This window comes from Brassica napus, chromosome C6, assembly GCF_020379485.1.
Source record: "Brassica napus cultivar Da-Ae chromosome C6, Da-Ae, whole genome shotgun sequence".
NCBI classification, from domain to species: Eukaryota; Viridiplantae; Streptophyta; class Magnoliopsida; order Brassicales; family Brassicaceae; genus Brassica; species Brassica napus.
The window spans coordinates 18,600,176-18,622,840 of NC_063449.1; the positions used below are offsets into that span (position 1 = coordinate 18,600,176).

Here is a 22,665-nt window from a genome sequence, read left to right on the forward strand (position 1 = left end):
CAACACCAAATAGCCATCTAGTTTCTTGATATATCCATTTACCACATGTAAGAGTAAGTTGCCCCATCTGTGAAAAAAGATAGGAGAATTGATGGAAAGAAAACGTGAACAGCCTAAGAAGAAGAAGACGGCTTGACGTAATAGGTAACGGACTTGATTAGATTTTGTTTAGATTAGGGTTTGATTCAATTTTATTTCTGGTCTAAATTAAGTTATGACTTGGTTTACACAATTAAATTTTGATTTGGTTTAAATTAAGTTACGGTTTGGTTTTCGCATTTAAATTATTGTTTGGTTTAAATTAAATCCGATTTACATGGTTTGTCACGATTTTGGTTAATTGGTTAAAATTATCTAAGTCTGTATTCAAAAAGAAAAAAAAATCTGTGGTAAAAAGTAAATAAATCTGTTGAAGTTTGTTAACTAAATCTATTGAAAAGAAATAAATCGGTTGAAAGTCTATCAAAACTAAATAAATTTGTGGGCAAATGAAAACAAATCTATGAAAACAAAAATAAGTTTGTCAAAAATAAATAAATCTGTGTCTAAAGAGCAAATAAATCTATCAAACCTTAAATAAATCTGTCAACCTTAAATAAATCTGTCAACTTTAGATAAGTTTGTATCTATAAAAAATAAATCTGTCAAAATTAAATAAATCTGTTGCCAAAGAAAAATAAATCTATCAAATAAATATGTGAAAATCAAATTAAGTCTATCGATTTTAAATAAGTTCGTGGCAATGTAGAAATAAATCTATGGTTAATAAGTCTCTTGCTTCTTGTAACGTGAATCAAATAAATCTATCAAATGGTAAAATTGTAATTATTTATTTTTTTAAAAAAAATTAAAAATTATATTAATGGCAGTTTTGTAATTAGCGTTTTACATAACAAAGAGTCTAACGGCATTATAGAACTAATCTAGTAATAAACTGATAAATTAGGACTACATTAACTTTTTTCCCTTTTTGTTTTGACTAGAAAATTAATTCGATGTTATCATCAATATTCAGCATTCAGCAGAAATGCCATTTCTTTTGGAAACAAATCATTACATATATTTTGCTATTGGCGCACTACACTATATATATATACCAGCTAGATGTTCCAATGGTATACCAATAATTTTCTCAACCAATTATCAAAGAAAAAAAACTAGAAAATATGAAGAATACATTTTCATTTGTGGTTGTAATCATCTTCTTTGTCATGCTTTCTTCCGGTAATTTTTTTTATTATTAGTTATTATTATTAATAAATAATTAGGCGGTGTATACTCGAGACTTTCTAACTTTTCGGGTAACCTGTTCCAATGCATCTTAAGATAATTAAATAGTCCAAAAGTTTTTTTAAAATACTATTTTGTTTTTATTTCATACAATGATTTACTTTAAACTGAGATGGAGAGAGTATTGTTTTGATCACATGCTTGATAAACTGAGTTACATTTAGCCAAATTCTTCTACCAATTTAGTACACTATCAGTAATTTGGCTGCATCCTTTTGCTCTTTTATGCTATTTGGTTTATAATTTTTATGTTTTTTTCAGTATTGAATGTATCATTTCCGCATTATGATCTCCAAAATAACTTTTCGTTACAGTACATTCTGCTCTTTAAATACGTTTTATTTTCTTGTAATTGTCATAGATGCAAATGTTTCTATCAGTGATTTATTTTCCATGTACTAAAGAACACTTTTTACAGTTGCTAATAAGGTGAAGGCAAACTCATGCCAAGACCCTCTAGGTAGTTGTCTACAATGTGATGAGAGATGCAAGGCTAAACACGGGCCAACGGGCCAAGCAAGTTGCGACACTAGAAACCAACTATGCACGTGCTATTACACGTGTGGACCTTCATCACCAACTCCTCCACAGCACAAACAATGCTACGGTGGGACTGGCTTGTGCAGCAGTGCATGCAATCAAAACTGTGCACAAAAGTATCTTGGTGGATCTGGATTTTGTGAGAGCATTGGCAACTCTAGACTGTGCAAATGCCAGTATCCTTGCTAATATTTTTTAAAAAGTTTTTAGTATAAATGAAACAAATCAATAAAACGGAATCAGTTTACTTTCATATTTTTATTTGGATGGTGTTAATTAAATAGGCTTTTCGGACATTAAAATGTTAAATATTACTCTATTCGGACATTAAAATTGGGATTTTGGTTTTTCTTTAGAAAATGACAGTTATTTGAAAAACTAGTTTCCCTAAAACGTAGGGAATCTATTTTCTTAAAAACTTGATTGTCTAAAAATTGGTTTTTCCAAAAACAAAAGCCAAAAACTGCTTCAAAATCTGTAAACAATCAACCTCATAGTCTCACTTCCTGCTCTTCGTAAAGTATGGACTCAACCATTTACCGACAAAGAATATTTTACATTACTGTGTTCAAACATAATCTTTTTGGTACATGTTTTTCTGACCTTAGTTTATATAGTACTTAAAACTGTAAAACATATGAAGCATTAAGCATTAGGGTTTCGACTGAAAGCGCAAATAAGTCTATTATATATATATATTAGCCGATACGTACTTATACATTGTTTTGGAGAATTTTGGTTTAGATCCTGTATGTAAATTTGAACCAGGAAAGTTGTAGTTTTATTTATTGACCGGTAAATAATCGCGCTCATGTATTTTCCATAAACTTCTAAGTTAAAGTTGTAATGAGTATAGAGCATTTCTCGTTGCTACAGAATATACAGATTTTAGAGGAGATATCCATGTGTACGTACAACATTTTTATTTTTTTATAACATAAAAATCTACGTACAGCATTATTGGGTGGTCACCTTTTTTGTAGAGAAAAAGACAAAAATAGAACTAAATCAAGTTTTTGTTCTCAAAGTAGCACTCAAGGTCAAAAGTCACAAAAATAGTACTTAATGTTTTATCAAAAGTCACAAACTTAGGGTTTAGAGTTAAAGGGTGGGGTTTAGGATTTAGGGTTTAGGGTTTAGAGTTTAGGGTTTAGGGTTTAGAGTTTACGGTTTAGGGTTTAGGGTTTAGAGTTTAGGGTTTAGGATTTAGAGTTGAGAAATGAGGTTTTGGGGATAAGATTTCAAATTTTGAAAAATAAAAAAATTAAAATTTTCAAAAGATAAAATGCTATTTTGGTCATTTTAGTTTTTGAGTGCTATTTTTGTGATATAAATTTAGAAATGTGTTATTTTGGAGATTTGTATTTTTTTGTATTTTGAAATAAAGGGTTATGCTTTGGTATATTGTCGTAATTTCCGATGATTACAAAGATTCTTTTGCACCAGAAACTAAACAATATGTACTAAAAAAATTGTTTGAAAAAAAAGACGTAGTAAAAAAATTTAGCTACGTTGATCAATTCAATTCATAAAAACAACGCCATCCACAAACCAATAATAATGGAAATTGTTATTATTTTATCATCCTCCTACATAAAAGCATAGTCGGTTTACAATTTTGTCAGCCAGCTTTAACAAGGATACTTGCACTGGCAAACACTAGTATTACCGAGGGTGAAACACATCCCACTTCCACCTATAAACTTAAGTGCACAGTTAATATCGCAACATTTTTGGGGACACCTTACACTACATAAACCGGCCCCACCATTGCAAGTATTGAGTGGAGTCAGCGAGGGTGGTTCACATTGGTAGTGGCACCTACACATAGGCATTCCAGTAGAGCTTTCACAGTCTCCTTGGCCTGATGGCCCGTGTTTGGACTTGCATCTCTGGTCGCAGTATTCACAAGTGTCTAGTACATCGACGCACATATCTGCTCGTCTGATTCACAACTGTAACATTGTATATAAATTATTAAACTTACCATAAAATAAATGTGAGAAAAATGTGATCACAAAATTATATTAAAGAACTTTTGAAACTGTATGAAAAATGCGGCAAATAAATAAAATAAAATAAACATAACAATTGAGAGATATAATAATACCTGACGTATAAATGCGGCAAATAAATAAAATAAACAAGTAAGGACATTTGTTTTCCGGTCCGTATAAATATTATTCTATGTCGTCAAATGAGATTTTATGCCGAAAGTGTGAGAGAAATAGATGAAGACCTGGACCAAAAAAAGTTCTCAAGTCACTCTTATTACAGATATATATTTAGCATTTTTGGTTAGATTTTTAAACAAAATAGCGACATCTCTAAAAAGATACTACTAAACAGAGAAATATATTTTGTCGATGCAAATCATTTATTCATCAATACGTTTTTTGTTTTTGAATTTACCGGTTTTGATGTTTGCTGCAGAAAGTAAGTCAATTTTGGTGTAAGCTTTGGTGTTATTATTAGAGATAACAAACAAATTATGATACCAAAACACCAAATTTGGTCGTGTTGTTGGAAATGTTTTCCGAAGGTAAAAAAGAAAAGAAAAAAAAGTTTTAAATAGGTGAAGGGATTTATAAATATTTGGGGGGTTAAAATGGAAAAACAATCTCCGTATAAAACCCCTAACAGCAACACTAATACTTGGACCAACTCGTACCGCGCAACGCTTCTCCTGTTGTTCTATCGCCGCCGTTGGTCACCACCGACCTTCCTTCTCCGGTAAGTCTTCTCGCTGATAACTTTCTCGTCTTCCTACCGTATGTACCCCTAAACACTCGTCTTTGTCGGTCGAATCATCCAGCCACGATTCCTTCATCCTGTACACGTCTCCGTAGTGGATCGAGGTACTTTGTTTGTCTGTAAATCGTTGTAACGATTGAACCGTTTTCGTTAGACGAAAGTTGTCGTGTTTTTTGTGTCTATGCATAGATAACTTTTCTGAGAGCCGATTTTGTATACATGCGATCTAAGTTAATAGGTTGGTGGTCTCTTCGATATAATTTGGTTTTTTTTCAATTGGAACATAGATGATCTTTCTAGAGCAGCGAGTTTTTTTTGTTTTTGTATCATGCGTAGTTATCTCTGTGAAACCAGTTTGAATGCTTCTTTGAAGTTCTTTCAGATTCTAGTGTTACAGCTCTTGCGTTTGTTTTCTCTTGTGTCCAAAACATTCAGAAGTTTGTGCTTTGTTTTCTTACCTGGTTTGTTTTGTGTTCTTCTATTGGCTGACAGAGAAGTTGGAGCTTGACCGCAATGAGGGGAAGGAGCTACACTCCGTCACCACCAAGGCGGGGTTATGGGAGGAGGGGTCGAAGAAGCCCAAGCCCTAGAGGAGGAGGCCGTTATGGTGGAGCTCCTAGTGTCGACCTCCCTACCAGTCTTTTGGTTCGCAATCTACGCCATGACTGCAGGTATATACATACTTGATTTCTCTCTCTACAACTCCCTTCTTCTGCTTAGGACTGTATAACATGTTTGGATACCTCTTAAGCAGATCTAGTCATGATGTTCTCTTTTATCTTATCTACTGTGAAGACGTTAAGAAAGTTTATGTATGTCATCAAAGCTATCTTGATAACTATGTTTGGTGATAGAATTCTGGCAACATGATACTCTTTACGTTTTTGCGGTTCATGAAAACCATACTTCTCTGTGTAGTAGTTGACTATGACTCCAATCTTTATTCTTTTTTTTTTTTTTGCCTTTTATTTACTTTCTCTCTAACTTGTCTTCCCTTTCTTTCAGGCAAGAAGATCTCAGGAGGTCATTCGAGCTGTTCGGGCCTCTTAAGGACATCTATATGCCTAGGGATTACTATACTGGGTGAGCCTGTTTAATAGTTATCGATTGTTTAAGCACTTGATTTTATTTTATTTTTTACTTGTGTTCTGATTAGATAATATCTCTTTTCCATCCTTGAATCTTTGTTTACTACGTTTAGTCCTCTTTCCTTTTCCATTTCGATGTATCTCCTCATGGATACTTACCAGAATCTTCTAATATGCGCTTATTCCATAAACCAAAATTAGCCTCCATTTTCTTTGAGATGAGATCTTCATTTGAAGCCTTAAACCCCCTAGGTTTCAGTTATTCAGTGTGTATGGATTAGTTTTTTGAATTTAGCACCTGTTCAGACTTGTACATTTTTAGTCGCTTAAGGAGAAGGACACAATGTTGCTTGATATGTTACATGTGTGTGTTAATTGAAGTTGTTGAGGTTTAGCAGTGAATCTAAAGAATTGAAGACATCAATTAGAGTTTTTATGAAGATGTTGTGTATGGTAGTGAAAGAGTTGAAGTGAAGTTGAGTTTTTCTTCGATTTGAAGATGAATCAAAGTCTTCAATAAGCAGGCAAGTGCTTGCTTATTTCATGTTTATCCTGTGATATCTATCGTCTGTTGCAGGGTGATCATATTTCCAACTGTTCCTTAACAGGCCTGTGTTGTAAACTGGTGCATCTATGTCTGTCATTTTGTATGTTTGGTTCCTAGTCTGAGATCCTGTTTTTTTTCAATATGCAGAGATCCGCGAGGGTTTGGTTTCGTACAGTTTGTGGATCCTGCTGATGCTGCTGAGGCAAAATATCAAATGGATGGTTACCATCTACTTGGGCGTGAGCTGACTGTTGTGTTTGCAGAAGAGAACAGGAAGAAACCGACTGAAATGAGAGCAAGGGAGCGTGGTGGAGGAAGGTACATTGATCTTTCTCTTTTTGATTTTTTTTTTTCTGTTTATCATCAATGTCAGTAAGTCTTCATGTAGAGCGATGTCAATAACCTGACCTTTAACATTCTTTTGTGTTTGGTAGGAGCGTAAGGTCTCGAGACAGGAGGCGTAGTCCCCCTCGTTACTACTCTCGCTCTCCTCCACCTCGACGTGGTAGATCTCGGTCACAGAGTGGTGATTATTATTCTCCTCCCTCTACAAGACATCACTCAAGGTTTTTGTCTGATCTCACATTTTCCACTCGAGTAACCTTTTTAATGCTCACCATCTCTCTCTCTCTATTGTCGCAGGTCTATCTCTCCCAGGGAAGAACGATATGCTAGGGGGAGATCATACTCGCGCTCACCCGCCTACAATGGCTCCAGGGGTCGCAGTGTAACTCCAGCTAGAAGTAAGAGCCGCCGCATAAGCCGTAGCCCAAGTCCAGGAAGAAGCATTAGCCCTAGTCCGAGAAGAAACGTAAGCCGTAGTCCAAGCCCGAGGAGAAGCAGGAGCAACACACCTGTACCAGCCAGAGGCCGCAGCCCAAGGAGAAAGAGGAGCAACACATCTGTACCAGCCAGAGGCCGCAGCCCAAGGAGAAAGAGGAGCAACACACCTATACCAGCCAGAAGCAGCCCTAAGAGAAAGAGGAGCAACACTCCTGTACCAGCCAGAAGCAGCCCTAAGAGAAAGAGGAGCAACACTCCTGTACCAGCTACAAACCGCAGCCACCGTGAGGAGGAGTACGAAGACCGTTCACCAAGCCAGTGATCGTTTCTTCACTCTCTTATCCTAAGACAAAAGTTGTGATGATTTGAAAAGATGAGATCTATGTAGAGGTCGAATGTTGGCTTTTTTATGTCTTGATGGTTTATTGAGTATTTTGGGAACACTTAGCGTTACTGTGTGCCCTCGTTAAGCTGGTCATAGTCGCCGGTCTTCAAAGAAGGGTTGAAGAAGCAGAGTGATTAAGAAGTCGAGAGTTAAATTTTCAAAAGCCATTCAAAAAGATAATAAGCCTCTCTTGAAAATACTTAAAAGCTTTGGATGGTTTCCGCAAAATCAGTGTTACTAAGCTAAAGAATACATCATGTATTTGAAGAAGAATAAGAAACTATTAATAAAACATTTTCTACAAAAAAAGAAACTATTAAAAACATTACTAAAATATATTCTTAAATCTATCGAATAGTAAATTTATCATAGACAATTGTGATAAATGCACTGGTAGTACTAAAGTCCATCTTTGTATGTTTCTTTTGGCTGGTAATGTTTATCGTGATTAGAAAAAAAGGAAGAAGACAATCATGTTGTAAGAGACAACTATATTAATCGCTGACTAGGTTTTTGAATTCTGACTTTAATTATCAATGAGAGTTGACTAGGCAAATAAAAAACAAGTATGTGTGGCCAAGTCGGCTTACGTCTTCTTTGAATTTGTGTTAGATTATGTGTTTGTGCCGTTTATCTAATTTAATCAGTCGCCTCGTCTGATTATTTCATCTAAACCTTCCTTACCATTTTTTTTCTCTTTCTTTTAAGTCCGGCCAGAGCATTGACTTGAGACACAAGAAAGAAATTATTCCATCTAATCATCATTTTTGTTTTCGACGAATCTACGGAGAGAGAGAGCTTTGATGTAACGGACTATGAGTGGGACACAGAGAAGAGCAGCGACCTAGGTTCAGTGACCGGATCATCGCCGCTGACGTCAAACCTTGGAAAGAGACTGAAGGCTAAACGGATAAGTTTCATGAAGAAGCGGCTAGCCTCTGTTTCTAATCGCTTGACATCCGTCTCTGGAGAGAGAGAGCCAGCTGCTCGACTGGACCGGCAGGATTCAACGGCCTTGACAGGGCTCAGGTTCATCAGTAAGGCTGACGGTGCTGCTGGCTGGACCGCCGTCGAGAATCGGTTTGTTGAGATCACGGCCACTAGTGGTGGATTGCTGCCAAGGTCAAAATTTGGAGAATGCATAGGTAAAATTTTACAAAATTAAAAAATTTACCAAAGCCCACTAGTTAAAACTCCTTTGTTACATAATAGCGACCTTGGAAATTATAGGTTTAAGTCGCGTTAGGAGAATTGATCTCTAAAAGAAAGTTAAATTTTTCATCCTAGAAGATTAAAGGTCCATGAACCCATAACCTTCTAGTCATTAAATCAAAAGACTAGAACCAAAGAAATGGTTAGGATCAAAATATGAATTCATATAGTGATTTCAGGGATGGATTCAACAGACTTTGCCTTGGAACTGTTCGACGCATTAGCTAGAAGAAGGCTTATGACACAAGACACTATCGATGGAGACCAGTTAAGGGAGTTCTGGGAACAAATAAGTGCTCAAAGCTTTGATTCCAGGCTTCAAACTTTCTTTGACATGTGAAGAGTTCTAATCTTTATCCATTTTGAACTTTTGTTATGCATTTATCTTGTTCTCTGCAACTTTTGGTGATAAAATGTAAAGTTGAGCCACAAGATTTGTGAAATGCAGGATTGATTCAGACGCCAATGGTAGATTAACTGAAGACCAAGTCAGACAGGTGAAAATTTTAACACTAATTAATGATTGTGTCAAATGTTAATTTATGAAAAAACTTTCATTCTTAAATATCAAATATTTTTGGTTCATAAATATGAATATCTTCACAAATGAAAATATGTATGCTGAAAATTGTAAGTTTATTTCAGAAAAAAAATCACACGATAAACTGGAATAACAAACATTCAAACAATTAATCATCATTCTCACAAATGTTTTCTGTAAAATATGAAAATGATTAATAAAGGTGAAATCTAATCTGTCTTTTTTTCTCTGGGCGTCTTTCAAAGATCATCAACCTTAGTTCGTCCACCAACAATTTGCCAAACATCCAAAAACGGACAGATGAATATGCTGCAATGATAATGGAAGAGCTTGACCCAGATAATATAGGATACATCATGGTAAAAAGCTTTCTTGACGATAATAATCTTTGAGAACCAATATATATTTCAATACTCTTTCTCCATGTAACTCTTTGGTGAACCTAAAACAGATAGAGAGTCTTGAGACCTTGCTTTCGCATGCGGAGACACGACATATACGCAGAGATAGTGAAGGTAGCAAGAAGCTAAGCCACATGCTAAGTCTTAAGCTTAATACTACCCGTGACCCTAAACCGTTGAAGAGATGGTACAGTGGACTGAGACACTTCGTATCAGATAGCTTGCAAACGGTGAGTACTTCGAGGTTCAACATTATCAGTAATCTTCAATCTTAGGGATTTAAAAATGTAACTGACGCAGAGGCTTTAAATTATTTCTAGACATCGATGTACTTTGCAATACCAGTAGCTTTCCCTGCATGCGAGGTACTAATAAGACCATTCAGATCCAGTGTCAGCACGGTAACAATTCGCAAAGTCGCTATATATCCTGGAAACGTGCTGACTTTACACTTGTCAAGGCCAAGAAACTTCAAATATCAAAGCGGTCAATACATGTTTGTAACCTGCCCAACAATCTCAACATTTGAGTGGTACGGAAAAATGTAATAGTATCAAGAGTCAGGAAACCCTAAACTGCGTTTGAGTGACAATCAAGTTCACATGATATATATTTGTAGGCATCCATTTTCAATAACTTCTGCGCCGCAAGACGAGGATCTGAGCATTCATATAAAAGTAGTGGGAGACTGGACAAATGCTCTCAAAGAAGTTTTCTCCGAGGTCTTATTTTACTTATAAATCTCTCGAAAATGTATATGTTAAAGAGGCAAATTAGCTTGAGTAGCATGTTGAGTTATGTATCAGGTGTGTGCGCCACCTCCTGTCCGAGACAATTATCGAGATGCATATAACCGCGAGTAAGTATCTTCTAACAATCCCATATAAAATGAATAAAAAATCTAAACGAAAATGATCAGTATATATAGGTGGTCCAAAAATATCACATTTTCACAATTTAGTTTGTAACTACGTACAACACTATTTTAATTTTCGATTTATAACATTGGTATATATATCATTGTTTATTTTTAGACGATTAATGTAACATTGTTAATATTGAAAGGGAAATGAACCCATGCAGTTTTCCCAAAATCATGATTGATGGTCCATATGACGCACCTGCACAAAATTACAAGAAATATAACGTGGTTTTACTGGTCGGGCTTGGGATTGGGACCGCTCCAATGATGAGCATTATCAAGGACATCATCAACAATGTGGAGGCCAAGGAACATTCCCAATTCAGCCAAATGGAGAAGGGAACACAACGACATCAACAAGGTGAAAAGGAAAGTATGAAGACTCGAAAGGCTTACTTCTATTGGGTAACAAAGGATCAAGGCTCATACAGTTGGTTTCAGAACATCATGAACGAGGTAACAGAACGGGACACAAATGGAGTCATTGAAGTAAATAACTATTGCACTAGCATCTGCGAAGAAGGAGATGTTCGTTCTGTGTTCATACGTACGCTTCAGTCTCTAAACCATTCCAAAAATGGCGTGGACATTGTCTCTGGGACAAGGGTCATGACCCACTTCGCCAAACCTAACTGGAAAAACGTCTACAAACAGATAGCCATGGATCACTATGGCTCTCATGTTGGTAAGCTCTGCCTCACTGTTGTAGGAATGTTTGCGTAAAATTGCATGATTATATGTTACTGTCACATCATGTAAATTCTAGTTAAGTTTTCGCTCGTTGAAAAGCATTAATTGGTGAATGTAATAACATCCTCTGATTGAATTAATTAATGACACTAATGGTATAAAATGAAATTGTATATGCAGGAGTGTTTTATTGCGGAGAAGTTTCATTGGCAGAGGAGTTAAGGCAGCTAGCTTTGGAGTTCACACACAAGACAGAAACTAGATTCTCCTTCCACAAAGAGAACTTCTACCCACCAGATAAATAATGATGGTGTACAACAAGATGATTAATGAAATAATTTTGGAGTAAGAAAGTGTGTTATGTTTGTGTTTTTTGAAAGTTGAGGTGGTGATTTTTTTTTCAGAACAAAACGTGTGTTGTGAGTATTGGACGTGTGTGTGCGTGTGTTTGAGTCATTTTTCAGTTTCGATATACAATAGTCGAAATCATGTTTAACATGATGTAATGTAATAACTAATATTAGTTACACCAATTGGTTGAATAAGAATTTTTTTTGTCACAAAGTCGAATAAGAATAAGAATAAGAAAAACAATGTTACATTGTTTTTTTAAACAAAACAATGTTACTATTTGTGCTATAGAAAAAGGACAATTTTTTATTTATTTCTCCTCTTCAGTCGTTGAAGCCTAAAAACTATATAAATTAATAATGTTAAAAATATGGTATTTTATAATTTATAGAGTTATTCATTTGCAAAAAGTTTCTTATTTTAGATTTTTTATATTTTTGAATATTTTTATTTATTAAATAGAAAAATAATTGATTTCACCGTATATACATTAATTAAATTTCAGAAATTAGAGTTTCATATTGCTTTATATATTGTTTGATGTATATTTTTTTTATGTTTCATAGAATTCAAATGTGGTTTTAGATATAACTTTACTAAATATTGGTTTTAGATATAAGTTTATTAAATATTATCAAAATATATTAAAATTTTAAGAAAAATAGAGAAATAAATTCACTGTGAATATAAAATCAACAATATAATATTTTGTTTGTATTTATATAAAAAATATATAGATAGATTATTGATTTATGATTTTAATGGACCATATATTTACATAGGACTTTCTAAAAAAAATATTATCTTATTATTTTATTATTATGTGTCATATTTTGAACCGATTCAACTCGAAAATAAAAAAAATTATTAATTTATAGTGTTTATTAATTTATCAAAAATTAATTTATAGAATTTTTACTGTATATATGAATTGATCAATGGAGAGCAAACCAAACTAGGTTCATGCATATACTTCGTGACGGTTCCACCCCTTTCGACCGTCTCCCCGTCTAGAAGGTCCACCTAGAGGAGTTTACCGCATACTGGCCTTTCCAAACGGTAGAAAACTTGTTTCTTCTTTTGTGTTTTAATTTTGGTTGATTATGTACCTTATTATTGTATCAAATATGTATGTGTAATTCCATGATTTTACAAAACAAAAAGAAAATAGTGATCTAAAAAGCCCTTGTTTAAGAAATAAAACCAGCTTTACTTTTTTTTGTTTTGTTTTGATAAAGTTCTGATTTAGTTCACTTTGTTAGTACAGAGGTTGTTTTATTTTTTATTGCATTAAAATTAGGGTTTAATAATCATCCATAAATTATATGAGGGTTTTAAAATAGTTTTGGAAAAGGTGAAGGTTTGAAACCAAAAGAAAGAGAGAAAGAGGAGAAAACAGAAAAGAACGTAAGGCGCGTTTGGATCTGGTACGAGACACAGACGAGTATCTTCCGATTCATAAAACTGCATCACTCTTCCTCATCAGTTTAAGGTTTTGGGTTACATGATGAGAATCGTGTTTCCCTGAGCGACTGAAGTGGTGCTTTTGGAGAAGTTGAGAAAACAAAAAGGGGATGTGGACTAATGTTTTCAAAATTGTAAGTCACTCTTTACTTTACTACTCGTTTCTCTACATTTGGGAGAGACAAGAGAGGAGAAAGTTTTTGTTTTTTTTCCTATTAATTTTGATGAACTCCTGATACCTAATTGATTTTCCACAGGGAGGTCTCCGTAATGTTTCTTGGTTTCAGTTTCTTCCTAGTGAAGCTGAGCTGAGTCCTGCCTCTGATACAACAAGGTTCAACCTTTCAACTTTTTTTTTTTTTTTTTTTAAAAATTTGTCTCTGTACTTTATGTGACTGTGTGTAGTAACTATTAACTATTGAGATTTCAGTTCAAGAGCTGAGCAGAATGATGTTGCAACCTATCTTGTGCTTTCATCTCATCTTCGGCTTCAGAAGGAAGGCTTTCTTAGCACATGGACCAATTCTTTTGTTGGACCTTGGGATCCTTCTCAAGGCTTATACAACCCTGGTAAATACCTAAACACCACACTCTCGTTGTCAGACATTCTTGTCTGATGATCATTCCTCGCTGCTGCTGCTCAGATGAAAAGATCAAGCTTTGGCTTTTTCTTCCTGGGCGTCATTCATCAATCACTGATAAAGCTCAGGCTGTTGTCTCAAAACTCAGAGGTACTATTCTCCTAATGATTCATCGATCTTTTTTTGCCTCAACATATTGTCTCTATTTTGGTTCTTATTAGTTTTTGTTTCTCTTGTTAAAAGTTGTTGCTTCTGGAATTTGGGTAGCACCTGGGGACTCTGAAGAGATATCAGTTGCCTTTTCACAGTCTTTACGTAATTGCATTGAAAGGTTAGTTTGATCCCCAGACAAGATGGTTGGACTATGGATATAATGGATTGATGAAATATCTCATTTTAAGTTGTTTGATATTGCGGCAGAGCATTAACTGGACTTTCCTACATGAGATTTGGAGATGTTTTTTCAAAATTCAGCCCTCAAAGTGAAGATTATTTGAGGTATCTGCAACCTCTTACCACTTAAGCACTGAGTTTGCTTCTTTAACTACTCCCCTTAAGAAGACATACATTTTTTTTCTTGCTGCTTTCCACCATATCTCATCCCATGGCTTCTGCTTATTCTTTATATAAGAGCCTGCAAGAACTTCGTTTCGTAAGTGCAATTTTTGAAACCAAAAGAAGTCTATGATTAAGCTGTGTGGCTAATGCTCCTCGAATATTTTTGCAGGAGGGGACAGCCTACTGTTGAGTTCATCTTTGCTGCTACCGAAGAGGCAGTTTTTGTCCATGTCATTGTATCTGCCAAGTCCGTAAAGCCTTTTGTCATAATATATGCTCCAAATTATGTTTTAGTGCTTCTTGTACTTATCGTGAAACTAACACTGCTTTTAATGTGCGAAGGAATGTCCGGGCACTTTCAAGTGGCGATGCTGAGAGACTGTTAAGGAGTTCTTTGAAAAACTCCAGTTATAGGCTTCCCGGTTAGTCATCCCTTGCCATTCTAAATTTTGTTACTTGTCTACGATAAACTAAAAAAGGTTGATGGAACTAACTAGGTTTGGATGTTCGTTAGTCTATTCCCTACTTTGTACTGATATGCTAGTCAATATATTGAGAGCATGAGACATTTATGAACTCAATCTTCAATTCATTCGACTCCGCAAGAAGCTAGGGTAGAGTCTAGTGCTACCTAAGTTCCTCGAGCAGAGATGTAGAATCTCTTTTTTTTTCCATGGCATATTATTTTTGTTGTTGTTCTTTCTAGGGTTGGCCAAGAGATTAGATTGTGAGATTTTTAATTCTTTGAAGCCAGTTCTTTTGAATTGAGACCTGAAAAAGGATAGGAGTTTTTTTCGTTGATAGAAACACTTCTCACAGGCTTATGTTATTCCCACCAGTGATTGTTTCTCCTCATGGTATGCGGGGCAGCCTCACTGGATTCTGTCCCAATGACCTTGTCAAGCAAGTCTACTTCAGGTGCAATTCATACATATGCTGTCCATTGACATTAATCTAATGAGACCATTTTTATCAACTAAGATTAGATTTTGTCTCACACAGTTCTGGAAACATTGGGACTTCGAGTGGCTATATTGGTCTCCCTTCTCATGTTGATCGTGGGTCCCGTCTGATAAATGACAATCATTGTTACGTGGAAGTTACACTTGGTTGCTGCCAAAGTATTAATGACAACACAAGTCAAACTAATTCGACCTTTGCAGTAAACTTGCCCCATAATCAGCGTCCTGAACCATCAGTTGGGAGTAGAGATCACCGGAAAGGACAACAAGATATCTCATCCGTTCGTGAAAAAAAGTTCATATATCCAGCTGAGGCAGTGCTTGTGCCAATCTTACAGTCGGCATTTGCTAAATTTTCTTTGAAAAGGTAAATTGTCAAGGTGAGGAAGTTATTTAGAGTTTGTTGAGTAGTTAACGGTGAGATCCAAATTGGCTAATTATGGACACTTATATTGCTTCTGTTGAATTTGTCTAGAGTGTCAGGGTGTGCATGTATGTATGTAGAAAATCGAGTTTGTAGGGTCGTAGTAAGATGTACTACTTGTGTTCTCTCTCTTACCTAGGAGCTGATGCAAGGTGAAATTATACTTGCAGATTTTGGCTTCAAAACTGGATAGGACCATCACTGGCAGGTTCATCATTATATATACACTGGTGAGTCTTTTTCTTCTATCTCGTATCCATTCTGAACATCAAAGGGAACTCACAAGATAGAGGTCTGGAATGCAACCCTAACTTACCTGAGAAACCAAACGTTGTGTAAACCCTCGTGATTGGTAGCTCCATGGGATTGAGATCTGTGGCATTTGTTAATTTTTGAATATAAAGCTGAGCGATTTTCTTTGCCATTGTAACAGTCTGTTCATGATTACTGAAAATTTATACTTCATTTTATGCAGGGCTGGTGATTTTGACTTCCTTCGATCGTCTGGAAATAAGAGTGATGGGTTTTATGAAAAAAATGGTTATAATAGCAGCGGCAGTAGCCGTAATAGCAGCATTAGTTCAACAAGTAGTGCTTCTAGCGGGAGTGGTTGGAGAATGGCTTCAAGAACTGGTGATCTTGATGCTGATGCAGATTCGTTGACGTGTAGGCAATCTGGTGTAACTTGCAATGATGATCGCCCAAAATCGGTATGTCTTTTATATGTGCCAAGGGTGGAGATTTCATAGTACTGATAGCCTAAGTAACATAACACTCTTTGCAGGGTTCTAAGCGGTCGCGAACAGGGAGGACAGAGTCTTTCCGTCAAGTAGGTACTGTCTCTAATACACCTATTTAAGAAGCATATAAGTCAGGATTTGGTTCTACTAAAACTTATAAGTGGTGGTGCTCCAGGCATTACAGATGATCAAATTGGCTGGGATTGGGATGATGATGATGATGATGATGATGATGATGATAGAGGAGTTGGTATGGATATCAAGGCACTTCTTTCAGAGTTTGGAGACTTTGGTGACTTCTTTGAGAATGATGCGTTGCCTTTTGGGGAGGTAATTCTCGTCTTCTGTTAGTTCAGATACCTTGACTGTCTAATAAACGTTTGGGAGGAGGCTGGTGTCTCGATTTCCCGTTTCCTGCCATGCCTCTTATTGTGGTTTTGTCCTATTGTCTTTGGCGTTTAATCCTTATTTAACAAATCACCTTATCTATTATGTTCGTGTAGCCACCGGGAACAGCAGAGTCACATACGCTAATGATTCCTCTAGATTCTGCTGAAATAGGTTGTAGTCCAGTTGATATGATGGATGTATCAGACCAGATTGTTTTGCCCGATGGGTTTTCCTCTTTTGAGAGCTTTAATCCTGTTCCCCCGATCATAGATGAGTGCCTTATCAAAAGTCAAGAAGTCATCAACAGCAGTGTCACTTCAGCTCCTTTAAATCAAATGTCAAGCTCTTCTACTGGTGAGTTCGACCATTTGATAAAAGCAGAGGCTATGATGACCTTTGCTCCTGAGTATGGAGCTGTTGAAGTACCTATGAGCGAGATTTCCTCTTTCAAAAGCCCATATCTTCCCAAATCTCATAAAGTGGAGAGTTCACATTCAAGAACGAGTAACTATGTTTATGGACCCACACCACCGGCCACTGATTCTGATGGAGCAGCCGACAAAAATTCACTTGGATCAAAAGCGTGCATTGGTAACAATGATGGCAGAACTTTGTTTCAGTCGAGAGATTATTACACTCAAGTGGAGGGCAGAAAGGACCAACATAAGATGCTACCTACTGTAATTAGTGACAACAGTAGTACAAAGGAGGGTGTTTCTCAGTTAAAATATTCAAACTTCAGTGCTGTTAAGACCGTACAAGGGAAAAAGTCTGACGGTATATCTGCTGTTGTTAGTACTTTATTATCTTCAAAGACCTTGTTGGCAACAGACGTGGGAAGCGTTATGTTCCAAGCTTTCATGTCTAGGATGCGGCACATAATCATTTCTTCGAAGCACAGTTCACCAGTTAATCTGACAAGGCTTAGTGGAAAGCTATTCCTGAACCAGCTGTCAAATGAGCCCAGTAGTCTGACAGACAATATATCTGCAAGAAACGAGATATATAAGAAAGAAATACCTACTAGAATAGCTGGAGATTTTGACGGAGGAATGATAGATAGCCACATGAGTGCACCAGTTGGCGTGTGGCGGACTGTTTCAGTCCCAAAAACAGCAAAACCTGCTAGTTCGCCAAATATTGAAGCAGGCTCATCCTTGCCCCATAGTTCATTTAGCGAAGATAGCTTGCTTTCTTATGGCCAAAGACAGCCATTGCAGGAACTCCTAGATGGAATAGCGCTAATTGTACAGCAAGCTACTTCTTTTGTTGATTTAGCTCTGGATTCAGATTGTGGAGATGGTCCTTATGGCTGGCTTGCCCTGGAAGAGTTATGGAGACGGGAACTTTCGTGTGGGCCCTCTGCTGGCCATGCAGGTTGTGGGGGAACTTTGGCTTCCTGCCATTCTCTGGACATTGCTGGTGTCAAGCTAGTTGACCCACTCTCTGCAGAGGTAAGCTTTCAAATTGGTGTCTTTACGTTCTAGATTGTTAGTTATGGGCTAGAAATATTTTTTGGTCACAAATTTATCGAATAAAGATTTGAGCTTATTCGTTTAAACCTGATTATGAAGATTTATTTCTTTTCCAGGTTTTTCCTTCGTCTGTCATTACTCTGCTGCAATCTGACATTAAAACAGCTCTGAAATCTGCATTTGGTCAGTCAGATGGTCCATTATCTGTCACAGATTGGTGCAAGGGCCGAAATCACTCAATGGATGGGGGATCTACTGCTGAGTCATCCCTGCGTGAAGGTAGCACATGAGTTTTGATTATTTTATCTCGTTGAACTTTAATGTTCCTACTTTGGTTGTTCATTAATATCTGATAGAGTGAATATCTCTGATGATTTTATTGATAATAAATGTGTTGGAAAACAAGCGATGTCAATAGATAGTGGGAAACGAGAGGAGACTGCTCAGAGCCAAGACATATACAGTTCAGAATTACTCCGACCGACACTTTTTGTTCTTCCGTCACCTTCTATACTTGTCGGGTATTTATGTTTTTTATTAGCAGTCAAAGTTTTTTTTTTTTAAATAGAATTTGACGTTAATCAAGATCCCCTTATTAGTATTCATAATTTCATGTTGTTAGGATTGTCACATATTGTAATGCTGGTTAGTTTAAGCTCTCTAGCGTCTATCCCCTGTGACAGGTACCAAGATGACTGGCTTAAGATATCAACTAACGCCTTGCCACATTGGGAAAAGGCCCCTTTCGAGCCATATGCTCTGCCGAAAAATGTGCGTTTTCAAGGAAATCATCTGAGAGAGATGCTTTTGTTTTCATCAATTTAGGCCAATTGATAATCTTCTCCACTAAGTTGTTCTTTGTTACTTGTCTCAGATGAGCTATACTGTTGTATGCCCGGATATAGATCCTTTAACCAGTGCTGCTACTGATTTCTTCCAACAACTTGGAACTGGTGAGTCAACGAATATCTCTATTGTGAAACTGGTTTCTGCTAAACAACGTTTCTAGAGGAACAAAAAGCATTATGTTCTGATGAACCTTTTGTTGCATAGTTTATGAGGCGTGCAGACTGGGAACTCATTTGCCACATATCCTGGGAAATCAAATGGAAACTGACGCTGGAAGACTATCCTTGTCTGGATTTGTTCTGCTTGATTGCCCTCAATCGATGAAGATTGAAAGCAATAACACATCGCTTCTGGGATCTCTCAGCGATTATTTTCTATCTTTGTCGAATGGGTGGAATGTGACTAGCTATCTGAAGTCTTTATCAAGAGCGCTGAAAGGTCTAAAGCTTGAGTCTTGCCTTTACACAAACCAGAAAGAAGGATCAGCTACGAGTCCTTGCATCGTAAGTGTTAGCTAAAAAAATACAAATGTTAACTGGGATAATTAACTATTTACCCACTTCTACCAAGTCTAGCTGTTGATACTTGTTGGCCTCTACTCTTCTTTCAGGTAGTGTACATAGTGTGTCCATTTCCCGATCCTTCGGCAGTTTTAAGGACGATCGTCCAATCGTCTATTGCACTTGGATCAGGAATACGGCCAGATAAAGACAGGAGATCGTTACTTAACAGTCAGGTTGCAAGGGCGTTTGGTAGTTCTGCTGCTGTAGACGAAGCATCAATATCTCATATTCCAGTGCTTTCGGGGTTTAGTGTCCCTAAACTAGTTCTACAGGTGGTGTCTGTTGATTCTATTTTTCGGATAACAAGTCCGAGCTTTAATGAGCTTGTCATTCTCAAGGATACTGCCTTTTCTGTATACAATAAGGCGCGTAAAATCTCACGAGAAATGCCTAATGATGCATTTCAGTCGTCCTCTTTATCAAGCAGATCGTCTTCAGCCTTGACACCAATGAGCTCTATTTCAGGAATCTGGAAAGACTGTGTTGGTTCTCGAATGACAGGTTCTACACATCCAAGAGATGGTGAAAGGGATGGTAGCATGAGAACGAGTTGGGATAGCTGGCAAATGACAAGATCTGGAGGATTAAGCTGCGACCCAAACAGAAATGAAGATTTTTACCTTAATGATGAAAGTTTCTATTTATTTGAACCGCTTTTCATTCTTTCGGAGCCTGGTTCAGTGGAACGTGAACTTTCACCTACTTTTGGCGGCTTAGGTTCAGAGTCTTCAAAGCCAATAACTGAGGATGGTGGCAGAGGTTCTGGACTTGGCGTCAATGCAATGGAAGGCATACCATCAGGATCAAGCTCACAGGGGGATACATCCCAGGTTGAAGGAAAGAATATTCCAAGTTTACATTGCTGCTACGGTTGGACAGAGGACTGGCGATGGCTTGTAAGCATCTGGACAGATGCCAGGGGCGAACTGCTTGACACACATATATTTCCCTTTGGTGGAATTAGTAGTAGACAGGATACGAAAGGGCTGCAGTGTCTCTTTGTTCAAGTTCTGCAGCAAGGATGCCAAATCCTACAGGCATGTTCCTCCCCTGACAATGGATCTTCAAAACCCAGAGATTTTGTCATTACACGCATTGGCAATTTCTTTGAGCTTGAATACCTAGGTAAAAAATAAGCTTCTTTTACCTTTGCATCCGTTCTTAATCTAAATTTTTCATCCCTTTCGTATTCCAAATGCGCTCGGGAAATATAATTATTCTCTAGTATTGCGTGTTTCATAACTCTGATTATTTTTTTGTCTACTTGCAACTGATATAACAGAGTGGCAAAAGGCAATATACTCAGCTGGAGGTCCTGACATTAAAAAGTGGCCTATTCAACTTCGACGTTCTGCACCTTCTGGCATAGCCACCAATTGCAGCGTATCTTCCTTGCAACCGCCGGATATGAGTTTGATTCAAGAGAGAGCCTCGTCAAGTAGCACATTCTACAGCTCTCACTCAAAACCATCCAACTTCGTGAAAGGCAGTATAGGGCAATCTGCTGGAAGAAAGCATATAATGGGTGGACAAACCATTTCTGGTACTCCAAGGGGTTTGTTTCAGTGGGTTCACAGCATCAGTTTTACTTCTATTTCACTTGATCAATCTCTGCATCTTGTTCTTCCGGTTGAGTTGGTATCTCCTGGTCAGTTTCTGATTGTTTTTCTCATATATATACGTCTCATCCGTGTAATCAATTTTAAAATTTCCATAAGAAAGGGAGCGGAGCTAGATACTGACTTGCATGTGCATTTGCGCAATTATGCAGGAGGTACTGGTATGAGTTCATCAAATTACATTGAAGGTTTCACTCCTGTCAAATCTCTTGGGTCAACGGCTTACTCGTACATGATGATACCATCACCCAACATGCGCTTTCTTCACCCAAGTCCTCTTCAGCTTCCTACATGTTTAACTGCCGAATCACCTCCGCTTGCTCACCTTCTTTACAGCAAAGGCTGTGCAATACCCTTGTCTACCGGGTTTGTTGTTTCAAAAGCAGTGCCTTCCATGAGAAAAGACTCGAGAATAAATATGAAAGAAGAATGGCCATCAGTTCTCTCTGTTAGTCTCATTGACTACTATGGTGGTTATGACAACGCTCATGACAAAATTCTTCAAGGAATCATGAAGCAAGGCGGTGGAGGGACCCAAGAAACTAGAGATTTTGAGGTTGAAAGCCATCTTATCCTTGAGTCAATTGCGGCAGAACTCCACGCTCTATCATGGATGACTGCAAGTCCAGCATATCTGGATAGGCGGACGGCATTGCCTTTTCACTGTGATATGGTTCTCAGACTGAGACGTCTTCTTCATTTCGCGGATAAAGAACTCCAGACTTCCAGATAAACCAGGACTTTGAAACAGTGCAGGAGAACACAAGAGGAGACCAACCTTTCTGTGAACTTTATCCTGACCGTCCGGAGTAGTTTGTCATACTTAAGGCGCTTAGGTTTCTCGGGCTAGTTCAGTAGCTATACGTTATAAAGTAGGAAGAATTGATGCAGATCTACTAGATGTAGTCCAGGTTTTCTTATTTGGGGCTTATGAAAACATTTAAAAAGAAATTAGCATTTGCGGCGTGCTCTACTGGTTCGGATTCATGTTAGGTGAATAAGCTAGTTTTCTTGTTACCCCTTTGTATTTATAATTTTAACTTTAGTGATCATTCCTCTGTAAATCTGGCACATTCTATTAATATTGGTTTCTCAGGGCAAAACTTTTTCTCTTGTGTAAGCTCTGTCTTCCTTTGAGTCTAAACATAGTGGTTAACTCTTTGATTGATCACATAATGAGTCTTGACTGTTTGGGTGAGTTGTGCAGCTGAAGATTCTGACAGTAAATAAGGTTTTCAATACTCAAATGTCTCTCTACGTCCTCCTCGGGACCTGCTCTCTTTTTGTCAGCCTACAGATTGCCAGCTTCCTCGGGTATCTTATGTTGGTCCCATTCTTTCTTATATGCATCACATGGCTTCAACAGATTCTTGTCTGGGACGTCCCACGTACCCAATCTTAGCCTGTAGTTTATTCTATTATTGTATATATATACAGGGTAAGTTCCTATTAGATGAAAAAAGAAACGGAAGAAAATGTTTTCCAGGAGATGGCTTCAAATTTTACATATCCTTTGATTTTGGAGTTTCCAACAGT

At 37.2% G+C, this 22,665-nt stretch overlaps 4 protein-coding genes across 7 annotated transcripts; all 4 read left to right on the forward strand.

Annotated features, from left to right (window-relative positions):
* The first annotated feature begins 1,103 nt into the window (after positions 1-1,103).
* Positions 1,104-2,083, forward strand: LOC106405536 (defensin-like protein 183). The gene is made up of 2 exons (XM_013846055.3): positions 1,104-1,224; positions 1,709-2,083. The coding sequence occupies exons 1-2, from the start codon at positions 1,167-1,169 to the stop codon at positions 2,017-2,019; spliced, it is 369 nt and encodes a 122-aa protein (XP_013701509.1). The 5' UTR covers positions 1,104-1,166; the 3' UTR covers positions 2,020-2,083.
* A 2,327-nt stretch (positions 2,084-4,410) lies between these two features.
* On the forward strand, positions 4,411-7,455 carry LOC106402854 (serine/arginine-rich SC35-like splicing factor SCL33). Of its 3 annotated transcripts, none has more exons than XM_013843660.3 (7): positions 4,428-4,563; positions 4,646-4,688; positions 5,077-5,255; positions 5,590-5,667; positions 6,367-6,537; positions 6,654-6,785; positions 6,862-7,455. In XM_013843660.3, the coding sequence occupies exons 3-7, from the start codon at positions 5,098-5,100 to the stop codon at positions 7,322-7,324; spliced, it is 1,002 nt and encodes a 333-aa protein (XP_013699114.1). In that variant the 5' UTR covers positions 4,428-4,563; positions 4,646-4,688; positions 5,077-5,097; the 3' UTR covers positions 7,325-7,455. The 3 variants fall into 3 exon arrangements, with proteins under 3 accessions (XP_013699116.1, XP_013699114.1, XP_013699115.1); XM_013843661.3 differs by having other exon boundaries at positions 4,449-4,563; positions 5,069-5,255; XM_013843662.3 differs by lacking the exon at positions 4,646-4,688 and having other exon boundaries at positions 4,411-4,563.
* A 228-nt stretch (positions 7,456-7,683) lies between these two features.
* Positions 7,684-11,625, forward strand: LOC106405086 (respiratory burst oxidase homolog protein C-like). Of its 2 annotated transcripts, none has more exons than XM_048760736.1 (10): positions 7,684-8,532; positions 8,779-8,935; positions 9,048-9,096; positions 9,386-9,499; positions 9,592-9,771; positions 9,862-10,073; positions 10,161-10,263; positions 10,348-10,400; positions 10,607-11,148; positions 11,334-11,625. In XM_048760736.1, exons 1-10 carry the CDS (start codon positions 8,307-8,309, stop codon positions 11,456-11,458), a joined length of 1,761 nt encoding a protein of 586 aa, XP_048616693.1. In that variant the 5' UTR covers positions 7,684-8,306; the 3' UTR covers positions 11,459-11,625. The 2 variants fall into 2 exon arrangements, with proteins under 2 accessions (XP_048616693.1, XP_013701148.1); XM_013845694.3 differs by having other exon boundaries at positions 10,625-11,148.
* Positions 11,626-12,855: 1,230 nt separating this feature from the next.
* On the forward strand, positions 12,856-22,234 carry LOC106405883 (mediator of RNA polymerase II transcription subunit 13). The gene is given in 24 exon segments (XM_013846437.3): positions 12,856-13,102; positions 13,226-13,302; positions 13,399-13,538; positions 13,613-13,699; positions 13,793-13,880; positions 13,970-14,047; positions 14,277-14,354; positions 14,450-14,529; positions 14,947-15,025; positions 15,110-15,436; positions 15,664-15,723; positions 15,969-16,203; positions 16,278-16,326; positions 16,409-16,563; positions 16,737-18,077; positions 18,215-18,377; positions 18,505-18,619; positions 18,782-18,869; positions 18,973-19,051; positions 19,152-19,450; positions 19,558-20,635; positions 20,793-21,158; positions 21,282-21,843; positions 21,845-22,234. Coding segments are annotated over 24 exon segments (5,679 nt in total). The 5' UTR covers positions 12,856-13,078; the 3' UTR covers positions 21,876-22,234.
* Positions 22,235-22,665: the final 431 nt, after the last annotated feature.

What these genes read in the sequence shown, in the direction of transcription:
- LOC106402854 (XM_013843662.3), top strand. Translation starts at nt 5,098, where the DNA reads ATGAGGGGAAGGAGCTACACTCCGTCACCACCAAGGCGGGGTTATGGG. An exon ending in AATCTACGCCATGACTGCAG is followed by an intron (nt 5,256 to 5,589) that starts GTATATACATAC and finishes CCTTTCTTTCAG; the next exon opens with GCAAGAAGATCTCAGGAGGT. An exon ending in CCTAGGGATTACTATACTGG is followed by an intron (nt 5,668 to 6,366) that starts GTGAGCCTGTTT and finishes TTCAATATGCAG; the next exon opens with AGATCCGCGAGGGTTTGGTT.
- LOC106405086 (XM_048760736.1), top strand. Translation starts at nt 8,307, where the DNA reads ATGAAGAAGCGGCTAGCCTCTGTTTCTAATCGCTTGACATCCGTCTCT. An exon ending in ATAATATAGGATACATCATG is followed by an intron (nt 9,500 to 9,591) that starts GTAAAAAGCTTT and finishes AACCTAAAACAG; the next exon opens with ATAGAGAGTCTTGAGACCTT. An exon ending in ACAATCTCAACATTTGAGTG is followed by an intron (nt 10,074 to 10,160) that starts GTACGGAAAAAT and finishes ATATATTTGTAG; the next exon opens with GCATCCATTTTCAATAACTT.
- LOC106405536 (XM_013846055.3), top strand. Translation starts at nt 1,167, where the DNA reads ATGAAGAATACATTTTCATTTGTGGTTGTAATCATCTTCTTTGTCATG. An exon ending in CTTTGTCATGCTTTCTTCCG is followed by an intron (nt 1,225 to 1,708) that starts GTAATTTTTTTT and finishes CACTTTTTACAG; the next exon opens with TTGCTAATAAGGTGAAGGCA.